General features: G+C 41.2%; 1 protein-coding gene across 4 annotated transcripts in view; it reads left to right on the forward strand.

The window, feature by feature from the left end:
* Positions 1–14,266, forward strand: part of MYO1B (myosin IB) — a 2,891,345-nt gene that overhangs the window by 2,354,520 nt on the left and 522,559 nt on the right. For all 4 annotated transcript variants that reach the window (XM_044075201.1, XM_044075202.1, XM_044075203.1 and 1 more), the window contains one exon: positions 5,500–5,593. In XM_044075201.1, coding sequence (XP_043931136.1) covers positions 5,500–5,593 — 94 coding nt within the window. The remainder of the gene's footprint in view (positions 1–5,499; positions 5,594–14,266) is intronic.

A 14,266-nucleotide genomic window follows, 5' to 3' on the forward strand; every position in this document is an offset into this window, starting at 1 on the left:
CTAGCAGAGATGGCTTAGGAAGGGGTCCTTTACCAAGAGTATGACAAAAAGCTGAGACCTGCAGCTTTTATCAGTCAGAATTTATCCCCCAAAGAAAGAAACTGCCCTGCACACAAGTTGGAATTCCTTTCCTTAAAGTAGGCGGTAGTGGACAAGCTGTATGTCTATTTCTTTGTGTCTTTCGGCTTTTCCAGGTTATAGTTCGCCACCGCGGAACTCCGGTCTGCTAAAGATTGGCAGTTGATTTTTAAGTACCGGCTTGCCAGACCTGATGCACAACCTTCAACGAAGGTACGCCCATTCACGCATGTCTCCACGCAGAACATGCTCTAGTTGAGAATCGAACCGGACAGCGTCTTACTGTGAGGCGACAATGCTACCGCAGCACCACCACCGTGGTATCTGCATGTCTATCTCTATGGGGCTGAATTTGATGTGCAGACTGACAACAATCCTCTGAGATACATCCAGACCACTGCAAAGCTAGATACTACTGGCCACAGATGGATGGCAGCTCTATGCTTCTAAAATTTCAGTTTGAAATACCGCCCAGGACACGGAAATGGAGATGCTGATGGTCTGTCCAGAAGACCTCAGGGAGATTTACACCCCGAAGATGAATGGGTGGAAATTCCAGCACCAGGGGTGAGAGCTGTGTGTCAGATTGCAACCTATCAATACACTGAATATTGGGGCCAGAAGTTGGGTCTGTCTACAGCAAGCATACCCTAAGCTTACTGTAATCTGGTCACTTTGCAGGCTTCATCACTACCAGCTTTGAGTAACAGTGACCTCAGGAGAGATCAAAGAGAAGACCCCTTAGGTCATTTGGTGTTAGATGCTTTAGAGAAGAAACTAGTTAATATGCTTCGCACGGATATTCATCCTCTGGCAAGACTTTTGGCCAAAGAATGGGACAGACTGCAGATACAGAATAGACTAGTGTATAGGAGATCTCCTAGTGCACTCGGCAGTGAAAAATGGCAATTCTTGCTTCCTCAGAAGTATAGAGAAGTAGTACTCTGGTCATTGCATGATGAAACATGGTCATCTTGGTTATGACAGAACTATGGGTCTGGTGTGAGACAGGTTCTATTGGCCACGAATGAAGCAAGATGTTGAGGATTATTGTCATACATGTCTTCGTTGCATTCAGAGAAAGACTCTGCCTACCAGAGCTGCCTCATTGGGTCAAATAGAAAGTAGTGGACCTATGAAGTTGGTCTGTATAGATTTTCTGTGCATTGAACCAGATGAAGGCGGGATCAGTAATGTGCTGATGGTGAGAGACCACTGTACCAGGTATGCTCAAGCATTTTCCACACGCGATCAGAAAGCTGTTACAGTGGCAAAACTATTAGTCGAGAAGTTCTTTGTGCACTATAGCCTGCCAAAAAGGATACACTCTGATCAAAGACGTGATTTTGAGAGCAAGCTTGTCCATGAACTACTCACTCTGTTGGGAGTCCAAAAAAGCCGCACCACTCCTTATCATCCTCAAGGGGATCCTCAGCCTGAGCATTTCAACAGAACTTTATTAGACATGTTGTGGACACTATCTGCTGAGAAAAAGAGTCAGTGGAGTAGACATGTAGCCACAGTGGTGCATGCTTACAACAGTACTAAAAATGATGCTACAGGATTCTTGCCTGAGAGGAACCACGGCGCCTGGTTACTAGGATATTCTCGATGGAGTGGTGAGAGGCTCTGGCCATCATTTTATATTTTTATAAGATTGTGCCCCCCCCCCTTTAATGCTTTGTGGATTACAGATAACTGGGATCCATGTGAGCTGCAACTTGGGCCCCATCATGCCGGCAGCAAGACTGTAAGTAGTCACTGGTAAGTGAACAAGGTATAATAGAATGTTTCATAGTTAGTCTGTTTGGAATTGATCAAGGGGGTAGAGGGTGTTAGTACTGCTGAATGACATTGCATCCTCTCATATTTGTATTGCGGCACTATAAATCTTTATTGTTCAATGATCATGCATTTTGCCATGTCAGTACTGCTGCCTTAAAGAATCTGTATTGCTCAATAACATTGCATTCTCTCATATTTGTATTGTTGCATTATAAATCCTCATTGTTCAATGACATTGCATTTTGCTTGTGTTAGTACTGCTGCATTCAAGAATTTTGCTGCTCAATGACATTGCATGTTCTCATATCTGAATTGTTGTGTTATAACTCTTTTATTGCTTAATGACATTGCATTTTTTCCCATGTTTGTATTACTGCATTATAAAGCTTTACTGCTCATTGATATTGCCTTCTTTGTGCATGTTTGAATGTCAAGACCTTCTTCTGTTGAGTTCTGGGGAAGAGGGTGAATGTATGTTTTCATTGCACGCATATTCTCACCTTGCATTATTGCTAACTGGTGCACTGTTGAAATAATTTGTTTATGGTTGCGCTATTGTCTTTTTAAACTAGATGCGTCACCCACAATAAAATCTGTCCCTCTTGCCACCTTGGTGTGTTGGGCCTAATAGGGGTGTCACCAGAGTCAGGTAGGAAGGAACCCATATCTCTTCAGCTACACCTGCGAGTGCGCTACACTTATAAGTATGCTTTTGTATAAATTACTCATTTGTCCAAGAAATATTTTTCTGTACAAAAAACTTATTCTTGAAGTCTTTTTCTATCACAGCCTTCTGTTGTGTAAAAATAATTTAATATCACCTTTTAAATCACTTGAGGGCATCAAGCACATTCACATCTTTTGGCCCAATTTGACTGTACAGCAGTTAGCTCTCTAAAATTTCTTTCTCTGCTTTAAAGTAAATATCTTTTACATAAAGTGCTGTATCTAAATTTGTGTCTTTCGGCTTTTCCCGGTTAGGGGTCGCCACAGCGGAACTCTGGTCCGCTAATGATTGGTAGTTAATTTTTACGTACCGAGTTACCAGCCCTGACGCACAACCTTCAACGAAGGTACGCCCATTCACGCATGTCTCCACGCAGAAGATGCTGTAGCTGAGAATCGAACCGTACAGCGTCTTACTGTGAGGCGACAACGCTACCGCAGCACCACCACCGTGGGTCATTAGCCCAATTTGATCATTTGTTATATCTAAAACCCATTTCTAATGGTCTGATTCCTTCAATCAAACAATATTCACACAGGTTCCCTACAAGTGTTTCTCCTCTTGTGGTTTGTTGTTTTGTCTTTTTGTCCCATTCTGTCAGATTGTGATGTACTGCTTTGAAAAGTTGTCTGTTTGCATAAGCCCATCACACCGTATCTTGATAATTTCTCATAAGAACTCTTAAGTTTGAAGAGGTAGTGAATAATGGTGCAGTATGCTTCCTAGTTGATGTTTAGTATGTGTTCCACATTTTGCCTATTTGTTTTGAGTAGTATTTGACATTTTAGTGATGGAAGGTTGCAAGTCATACCTCTCAACCTCTTAGAGCAAGAAATCTGGACAAAGCCACATATGTCGGGGGGACAACAGCCCAAAAATTGGGACACTTTAAATAATGATCTTACAAACTTAGAAAGTAGATAGAATAACAGGCTTTGCATTAGCATTAATCTGAAGAGCAAATGTCTGCCATTATTTTCTGACTTCATTCCTCAATGATTTACATCATGTTTATTTCATCTTTACAGTAAGTGTATCTGTATGAAATTTTCTCTCCAGTGCCATACAGGGATAAAGCCCTAACTTCTGCCAAGCTGACCAAGATTCATTTAGCTGCTCGTGCAACTGAAAGAGAAGCAGGGAGGGATGAGCGTGCTCATCCTGGAGGAAGGGCACTCACTGATGACACTTCTTAAGGGGAGGTGTGGTCCATAGAGGGTAGTTGCCCTCTGATATAGTCACTGAGTGTGGAAAGGGGGAAGAGGAAAGTGGGTAAGGCATATAAAAAAAACCACCACCCGGAAAGAAGCACAGACAGCTGAGCCCCTAAGATGCCCTTAGGATCCACAACCAGCCTTGGGGAGTGGGAGGATGGCTGTTAGACCCACATGGATGTGGGCATTGGGGGACAGACTGTGAAGTCCAAGGGGAGCAAAAAAAGTGTATTCTTATGAAGACATAATGAATCAGTGCTTATTACTCCTGAATTAAGCTAGGTTATTTTATTTTTTATATTTTTATGTACTGAGATTGAGTTATCTACCACACTAAAATTATTCATACCTTCTACCACACTAAAATTATTCATACCACATGATGGAAGAAATAGGGGCAGCCACTGTGGTGCAGTGGTTAGCATTGCCACCTCACAGCAAGAGTTTCTCCGGTTCGATCCTTGGCTGGGGTGCCTTCTGTGTGGAGTCTACATGTCCTCCCTGTGGTCACGTGGGTTTTCTCCGTGTGCTCCAGTTACCTCCCACATCACAAAGACATGCTGTAGGTGGATTGGCCATAGGTGTGAGTGTTGTGTGTATGTGTGTGCCTTCTGTGGAAGGTTGGGTGCCGGGCTAGCAACTTGACACCGTAAAATTCCACTGCCAATCTTGAGCAGACAGGTGATCCGCTGTGGCGACCCCTAACTGGGAAAAGCCGAAAGAAGAAGATGATGGAAGAAATTGGAAGTATCAGATTAATCAGTGTGGCAGTTCACCATGGTAGGATGTGGGCATGCTATAGTAAATCCATGGGGGCATTGCTTCGTCATGAGAATGCAATCAAGAAGCAAAGTATTCCAACATGAGGAAAAGCTCATGGAGCTGTCCATAACCCTACCACAGTGTATTGTCCTTATTCAGTGATATTATTTAATGTTTTACCTTTTAAGTAATGTCTTTGTATAACACAGACTCCATTCATAGTCTGTCTTTGCTTTGATGTGAACCAGCAGGGGATGACTTAAAAATGCTCCTTTCAAGTACACTCACACAAGTCTGGCAGTGCATTCATAGTACATACAGTGAGTGTCACCGGAAAGCAAAGGAAGGAGGAGGACATATTTTAATGTTCAGTACCTGTGTGATATATAAAAAAAGAGGCAATGCATGTGTTTAAAACCTAAAAGTAAATGTATTTATACAAGAAGTTGCATTAGAAGTGTAAGAAACATATAACAGATATTTGTCAGTATTGATAAAAACTGCTACACATTTTTTTTCAGATGTTAGCAGCTGCACTGCTGTTTTTCTCTTTAGCTGCCCACATCTTTGGTGGGATATATTAGATTTTGCCATCTAACTGGAATGCAGTGCACTTGTCTTTATGTTTTATATTTTGTAAAACTAAGCATAGATGAATGAATGAATGAATAAAGCAATGTGACCTAGATAGGAAGAACATCACATTCTATTAATTTACCTCAGTGATTTGTGCCATATTTTTATTGCTTTAGATAGTAATTTGAGATTAGATTGCTTTGTCTCTATATGTATATTTTACCTGGTAAACTGAAATATAAAATACTTTCAGAGAAATGACAGGCTTACTAGGATTTCCAGTTTTGGTAGATTTCTGAAAAGACAATGCATTTTAAGTCTTCATCTTTCAAGATTATTTTCTTCTCTTTCTTTTAGACCTGGTGTGGAAGTCTTGCTCAATGAACTTGGAATTCCCAAGGAGGAATATTCTTATGGAAGATCAAAAATATTTATTCGCAACCCAAGAACAGTATGTGAACAATTCTTACATAAAGAGTAGTGTATGAGTGTAGAGTTAAAAAAAATATATTGTTCTTATTCTAAGCTGAAAGAAAATTACTGAAATACTGCTACAGTTCATCTTCCTAGTAAGCTTCTGCAGTAGTACATAGATGGTTAATGTGTGTCTGGCTTTACACTGAGTTAATGGGGCTGGGATCTATAAGTAAGCAGTTTAAAAAATGTTCCTGAAGAATGCTGTTTCCTGCAACGTTGTTAGTTTATGTTCTGGCAGCTGTTAGCATTTAGAATGCTATGTAAGCACAAGAGAGATTAACAAGCTTTTTTTTTTTCATTTAGAATTCCGTAACTGTGGCTTTTGTCACTACGTCAGCTGTTCAGGGTCTGTTAAGAATTTTTTTGTAGACTGCAGGCTCTTTGGTAAACATTTTGGTCAGTAAAGCAAGTTGGAAAATTTGTTCCACTGAGTAAAACCCATAGTCATAACTGCCTGTGGTTTCTGTAGCCATTTATGAAGTATGTTGCTTTGTGTGCTGAAATGTGCATGTTTTATACTTTGACAACCAAAATAGTGGTCTATCAAACATTCTTTTTACATGAGGACTGCAAACTTAGAAACACTTGCAGAAAGAGTCACAGTTGGGATGATAAGCCTTCTTTACACATACTGGGATGGTACTGAAATGTTGTTACCATTATTTAAGCCCATCTTCCAAGAAAGAGGCCATTTACTACAAGTCCCCCACCCTCTGTCCATTTACTGCAAGTCCCCCACCCTCTGTCCGCAGTGCTATTGTTCTTCTTTAAGTTTTACTGTATGATGCAGTTTTTAGCAGTGAAACTATCAGATGTGATATTAATATAGATGTAATCAGCTGGAGCCTTCATAGTAACACAGTAGTTGTATGTTGTACAGCGTACTTGCTGCTTACTTTGTATGCTGTCTCAGTTCTTTGATTGCTGTGCAGCTTCTTAGGTTGCTCTGCATCCTGTGAGTAAACTACAGTTTGCATGTAGAATTTTAGTAGGTAGTTTAATCCTAGAAGAAGTCTGAATCTGTTCCTTGAAGTGTTCAGTCCCTTATGTGTCCTTAGCTTACACACCATTGAATCTGTTGTCACCAATGCTGTGCTGTACTTGCTATTCATGTTTGTTTTAAGGCAGAGTTCTTAAAATAAAACCCTCATAAACTTAATTTTCCTCCATGACATCACCAAAAAAATTATATGAACTTTGCTATCTGTGACTTTTGCAGTGGGAGTACATGCAGCTGCATCCATGGAGTTTATTGGGCATACTCCAGCACATATGTGAAGGCCCCTCCATTAAACTCAATGGTGCACGCTCACGCAAGATCTTGAGTAATGGCAGAAAGGGAGTCAGTAGAATTATGCGGGTGGGTACTTTTAAGTTTATAGAGGTTTTTATTAATAAATTACCTATCTAATTCTAGTCAGCTAGAGTGGAAAACACATTGTGGCACTTCATTTTTAAAGTGCCACAATGTATACCAAAAGTGTGACTATACACTTTAAAGAGCTGGCATGTGTCTTATAGTTTCATAGTTTCATAGTTTAGTACTAGGCTATCTGCCCTGGGGCATTTGCAAGCCTAGCCGTAGAGATGTGGCTTTCGCCACCCCATGTAGTGGTACTAAGGTGTATAGGATAAATTTAGAATACTGTGCCTTTGTCTAGTAGTGACACATTGAAGACCCCCGTACTTATTAAAATTAGTTTACTGTGCCTCTGTTAAGTAGCGACACAGGGGTGACCCCCGGGGTAAGCCTACAATCTCCCATCCACTCGTCAAGATTTCTCTTGAAGAGAGTCAGTGAGGGGCTCTGCCTAACATGGACTGAGATTTTGTTCCAGAGTATGGGAAGCCTCTGAGTTATGAATCTGTCCCTCCAGCATGTTCTATTCATGTTTGTACTGAGGTTTAAATCTTTGGCTCTCGTGGTTCTTATGGATTTTGATTTTTTGAGGTGGAGCATGTCCATCAATTCCTGGTTGGACATGGCCTTGTACGTCAAGCACAGATTACCTCTGAGCAGGCGGTATGCTACTGAATAGAGCTGGAGTTTCTTTAGCCTGGCAGCATATGACATATGTTGGAGACCCTTGATCCTCTTGGTGAGGTACTTCTGGGGTCTCTCCAGCTGTTGTAAGTGCCGGGTGAGGTACATACCAAATGGGGCATTGTACTCAATCATGGGCCTGATAAGGGAGGAGTACAGGGGCACGATGACCTCCTTTGATCTGGATGTGAACCCCTTCATGATAAGGTGGGCAAGGTAGAAAGTCTTTCTAACCACTTTGGCAACGTGGGTGTCAAATGAGAGGTCACTATCAACTTGGGTCCCCAGGTCTCTGATTACTTTTTCGGTACTCAGTGGGTTACTGTCTGTGTGATAATTTGTGGGTATTTTGTTTTTCCCAAAGGGGATGACTATACATTTCTTGGCATTCAGTTTAAGGCCGTGATTCCGGCACCAGTTGTCCGTTTCAGTGAGGCCTTTCTGTAGGATGTATGTGTCAGCTGGTGTATCGACTATGGCGCCTAGTTTGCAGTCATCTGCAAACTTTGTCAGCCACAACCCTCCCATGTTTGCTTTCACATCTGAGAAGTAAATGCTGAACAAGAGGGGTCCCAGGACAGAGCCCTGTGGGACACCACTTGTGACTGGCTTTGAGTCTGACATGGTTCCCGCAATCTTGACTTTATGGGTTCTCTTCTTTAGCCAGTTTGCAACCCATCTTGTTACATATGGAGTTACATTTAAGCTGTTTAGCTTATCTATGATCCCCGAGTGGGGTATTATGTCGAAGACTTTAGCCAAGTCCAGGTAGGCTGAATGGACTGCCTTGCCCTCATCAATGGCTCTATTGACTGTTCTGAAAAAGTCAACCAGGTTCAAAAGGCAGGATATGCCCTTTACAAAGCCGAACTGGGTGGGATCAAGTGTCTGTAGGTCCCCAATGTCGTTGTTTATGAGTTCCATAATAATTCTTTCCATAGCTTTGCAAACCAGGCTGGTCAAGCTTATGGGGCGGTAGTTCCCAGGGTCTGTAGTGGAGCCTCCCTTGTGGAGTGGGACCACTGTTGCTGTACACCAGTGTTCAGGTACATATCCTGTAGTAAGTCTAAGGTTAAATAACATTTTTATATGCGGGTTTAGCTCCTCTTGGAGTTCACGTATCATGCAGCCAGGGATACCATCAGGTCCCATAGATGCTGTGTTTTTTGCTGTGCTGAGGGTGGTTCTCACCTGGACATCAGAGATGACAGGGAGGTTACATTCAGCTGGGATGAGTATTTCTTCTTTTGGAGGTGAGGGAGGGGAGAAATTTGCACTGAACCTGTCTGCCAGAATGTTGGCAATATCTGTGGGTTCGGTAAATTTTTTGTCGTTGTGTACTAACTCTGAGCATATCTGAGTGTTTCCACCCAGGTTTCTAACATAACTGAAGAATGCCTTGTGGTTATCTTTAGTGTCCTTTGCGATTTTTCTCTCAAAGTTGGCCTTGGATATTTTTATGAGAGAATGTAGCTTTCTACTAGTGCTGATCAGAGATGCCTTCCCTTTATGGGATTTTGCTCTGTCTTGCAGTAGCTTCCTTCTTTTGTTATACAATTTGTTAATGGCTGGGGTCCACCAAACAGGATGCTTTCCTTTGGTGGAGAGGGTCTTGGTTTTATTTGGGATTGCATGATCCATGCATTCTTGGAGATGTCCGTAGAAAACATTTGTGTAGGATTCAGCATTGTGGGATGTGGTTTCTATTGGCCCTATGGGCTTAAATGATACCATCTCAGTCTTGAGAAGTGTAAAGTCGGCATTTGAGAAGTTTCTCACTGTAGTCCTTTGTGTTGGGGGTGGAGGTGGTAAATGTATATCCAGGGTGATTAGTTTGTGGTCAGATCTCACCAGTGAGGGCAATACTTCCGGTGTGGAGCAATTTGTCCCCATGTTTGTGATGATCAGGTGTAGTATATTATCCCCCCTTGTGGGAGAGGTGACTAGCTGTTCCATTGCATTTGAGTTTATGAATTCCAGGAACCTTTGGGCTAGGGTGTTAGGGCTAGAATAGTGCACCCAGTCTATGTTCGGGTAGTTGAAGTCTCCCAATATGATGGTATTTGGTGAGACATTCATATCTTCCAATGTCTTCAGGAAGGCTGAGTGGGGTTCTTGAGATTGGGAGGGTGGTCTGTAACATACAACCAGTTGTATAGCAGTTTTGCCTACGGTTAGCTGCACCTGGATGGTCTCCGATGCTTCATGAGTTGCCACTAACCTAGAGGTGTGGGTATCCTTGATGAATATGGACATTCCCCCTCCCTTTGTGGTTCGGCCTGGGTTTTGGGGCCGAAAAGCATGATACGAGGTAAAGCCTGGTAGCGCTGGGGTGCTCTCAGGAGCCTTGAACCAAGTCTCAGTTACAGCACAGACATCGATGTTCTCCATACTGAGGAGTGCTTCAAGAGCCTACATCTTGAGATTTAGACTTCTGGCGTTGAGCAGCATTACCCTTAATTTTTTTCCATTTTTGTTTTCTAAGGAGGTGGGTTCGTCTTTTGAGCCTTGCCTAAAAAAGGCACTATGGGGGTGGCAAGAACCTTAGCCAATATCCGGAAGCCCAGTGGTGACAGGTGCAAGCCGTCCCTTGCAAAGCAGCGTGGCTTGTCCAGCATGTCATCCCAAGCAGGCAGACATTGGATCCCCCTAGAATGACACCAGTAATTGAGCCAATTATTAAAGCTGATCATCTTGTCTTTGTATTGTGGCATCATTCTTGGTGAGGGCAGGATGCTGCTCAGGGTCAGGGTCATACCAGCCTGGGCTACATAATCAGAGAGCTCCTCTATGTCTCTTTTCATGTAGTCCAAGGAGGTACGTCTCAGGTCATTCACGCTGGCATGGACAATGACGGAGTCATATTTGTATGTGCTTTTGAGTGACCTGAGTGCATGTGTTATATGGCGGATCCTAGCCCCCGATAGGCAGCTTACCGTTACCCTCTCCTTGCTCAGCCTGGTAAGTGGGACGTCAGTGTGTCTGACTATAGAGTCACCTATCACTAGTGTATCAGGCATAGTGTTTGGCCTTAAGGGCTGTGATTTATTGACACACCGATTTATTGAAGTATGTGTTGCATGTGTTATGTTTTGAGGTGGTGGATTTTTGGGTGTCTGCTTTGGGAGCCTCTGTTGTTTTGGTAAGTTTTTTAATAGAGCCTCCGAGTATGTTTTTGTGTTATTATGTGCTTGATTTGCAGTTGGGGTAGGTCTATGTGTGACTGGGTTTGTTGTGTGTGTGGTTACCTTCTCCTCCTGTCTGGTCTTGCCAGTCCTGAGTTGAGAGAGTTCAGCCTCCAGTTTGGCTATATAGTTGCATCTCTCACATGTATTTGTGTTTGTTGGGAGGAGGAGAGGGTTGTCTGTGTACATGAGACAATTATAGCATTGTCTCAAGATTCCCAGATTAACCAGCTGAGCAGGAGAAGATGCTAGCAATCTACCACTCGACATGCTAGAATATTATAAGAGAGTGCTATGCCTTTAAGGTAAGTGGTTGGGGTGGCAGGTGGATGTAGTGCTACTTGAGTTTGAGAGTGCTTGCTTAGAAGAGAAGCTTTGAGAACAAGTTCTTTGCTTATAATATAATGAGTAGACTGGTTATTCTAAGAGTAGAGCTTTCTAAGGGAAAATTTGAAGAGCAGACTTGGTGGAGCCAGTAAAAGTTTAACCCTGTTTAACCGGCGCTGCACTATGCGCACAATCGCGCAAAGCCACGGTAATGCAGATTTTAAACAGGGAACTTCAAAAGAGCTAGAAATGGTCCAAAACAACCAATTACTACAGCTCTTGTGCTGAGGTCACTCCTTCAGGGACAGATAGTCTGCTCAAGGCTCCCCACTCCCACTGGTGAGCAAAGAAACTTCCTTCTTATCCAAGTAAGGTAATGGACAACACAGGATCTACACCACAGCCCAAAATACAGCAAAGCCTGTAAACTGGTCTAAACTAGTCGAGGAGAGGCGGGAAAACAAGGATTATTTTTTTGTTTTTTTTTTTGTTTTTAGATAGAAAACACCCAGAAAAACAGAAGGCAGCAATAAATCAGTTACACAGGCTAGCACGCTTTAGTGGGCAGCCTCAATAGTTAAATTAAACAAACAAACAACAGATTTTCTATTAATTTTCGACTAGGTAAACTTTTAAGTGCAGATACTATAAAATGCAGCAAACAGTTAAAAAAACAGTATAAGCTTGTTTAAAATAAGCAAGAGAAGGTATTCCAAGTAAAAAACAAAAAAATACTTAAATCTGGAAAGTAGTCGCTTTTCTCAGTTCTCTGTAGCTAGGACCACTCTGCAGGACCACCTGGAGCTGTCTCTGAGTAGTATAGCCTTCCTAGTTTATTTAATAAAGTCGCTGTCCCATTGTTCCAGTGTCTAGTGCAGTTATTCAGAAAATGCAAATGATTATTCAGTATCACAAAAACAACAACAACAACAAAATAGTATTAAGAGGGAAAAATTAAGCAGGCATTAAGCTTATATGATTCTACTCATGTATAGCATTGTCTGCCTGTTGGGAGGAATTTAATTAAATTTAATTTTATTATTTGTTAACTGGCATGTTGTGTCACCTAGATCTAGGTCACAAGGACAAGATTTTCAACTGTCATTAAATCTGCAGATGTAAAATTTTACCTCACCCAGTTGACTAGAGCTCAAAAGAGTAAGTGCAGAACAGGCAATGACCCTGACAGCAGTATTTGTTTATATAATTTTGTTAGCTAGGTAAGAATCAGTATGCTAAGAGTGTCTTCTACAGGGGTGCTGTTGGGGGGAGTAACTCCACAAGTGCAGCTCAATTGGCCAAATATTAAGGTAGAGCTAGGAAAGAATAAAAATACACATTAACTGGTATGCACACTCACAGGTGTCAGGTGCACTTGCACATCTGCACACACACACACACACACACACACACACACACACACACACACACACACACACACACACACACACACACTTGCATACAAGCAAAAATTTAAGTCAAACCTGATTAAATAGTCATTTGTTAAGCACAAAAGAAGGATTTAGCCTCACAGGGCTGTTTCAGCTCTGACCTGGCCTAAAACACAATTATAAAGGACAGAATACAGAACAGAAGCCATACAAAGAAAGTACAGTGTAATATTATAACAGAGTGGTATCGCTACAATAACAGGACAGCTTTTATGTAAAACATTTAAATCCAAGTATTTTCATTGTAAACTTTGTACTCTTAAAGGAATGATTATTTTAAGTATGCTATCTGCTGATTACAGTGAAACGTGGTCCCAGCAGTGCCAAGCAATGATGAATGTTTACAAGAATGCATAGGAAAATACTTCTATACCCCTTTTGCAACATGAATAGGTTTCCTTTACCACTTTGTATTTATATTTGAAATTCATAAACCAGTAACTTAGTAAAGTTTTTTTTTTTAATTTGTAGGCCTGAACTAGATATTTCTCTTGTAACCATAAAAATCCATGAGCACTTTAAGGAAGGCTTGACAATGTCACTCTTTTAAAAAGTTGACTTTATTGGGTGAAACTGTAATAAAAGTTAAATTATAAAAGTTAACTTTTATTACAAGCCTTCCTTAAAGTGCTTGTGGATTTTTATGGTTCTTGTGTGTTGCAAGCATTGGTCCTGGTGATTTTATCGGTATTTCTCTTGTAAAGTGTGACGTGTGGATGGTATGTTTGTTCTGTGAAATGCATATGTCTTGATCTAGTAATTCTTCATGGTTAGTCTTTTTATTAGGCATTCTTATATTTGCTCATGTGAGATTCCCTCCACTTCTTGGCAACGGCAGATAAAGGCATAGACATATGTAGGTTTATTGCGGGCATTCATGGAGATCTGGGTATCTACCATCAACTGATGAGAGAATAGCAGTGAAAAACATCAAGTAAAACATATTACACATTATAAAAAGTACCAACTAACTAAAAAAATAATGTGGTAAGCTAACAACGGTTTAGTAGTGTTAGCAAAACTGCAATTTCAGTATTGAACAAGTCAACATACTAAAGAATACAAAGCATTGAGCGAACAGTGCACGTTAGACCTCAAAAATTTAAGTAAGTTATTGGCTTTTAGAGCTGCTTTTCTGTGATTCAGAGCTTAGCTTTGTAAGGAGCTGGCATACTGAATTTTGCTTGCCATCTTTTTGCCAGTTCTGTTATTCAGAGCTTATGATATGCGTTATTGAAGTTTTCTTTTGCACATATTCACTAAAAAGCCATTATTTGCAGCTTGTTAGCACTGTAGTTGTCTGGCTTTTCATTTTCTACCAGTAGACTGAGCACTGGTTCCATTATTAAGAATACTAAAAGAAAAACCTAGCAAGGCTAGACTTTCCACTGTGTGATTCAACAATGACCCTTTAATAACATTAGGTGTTTCAGCTATATGGCAGTTCAGAATGTCTGTGATTTTTTTCTTTTTAAGTCTATTTATGAAAAAATTTAGGCCAATAAAAGCAAACCCCACTAGCTGTGGGTATGCATGTTTCAGCCTTGTTATGGCATCATCAGCACAATATAAGTGCAATGGTTGGTTAACTTTTAGAAAGACAGGGTTGTCATACCGAACTGATATCCATGACCATTAGG

The sequence above is a fragment of the Protopterus annectens genome, chromosome 6.part0 (genome assembly GCF_019279795.1).
Source record: "Protopterus annectens isolate FY-2018-M chromosome 6.part0, PAN1.0, whole genome shotgun sequence".
Lineage (NCBI taxonomy): Eukaryota > Metazoa > Chordata > Ceratodontiformes > Protopteridae > Protopterus > Protopterus annectens.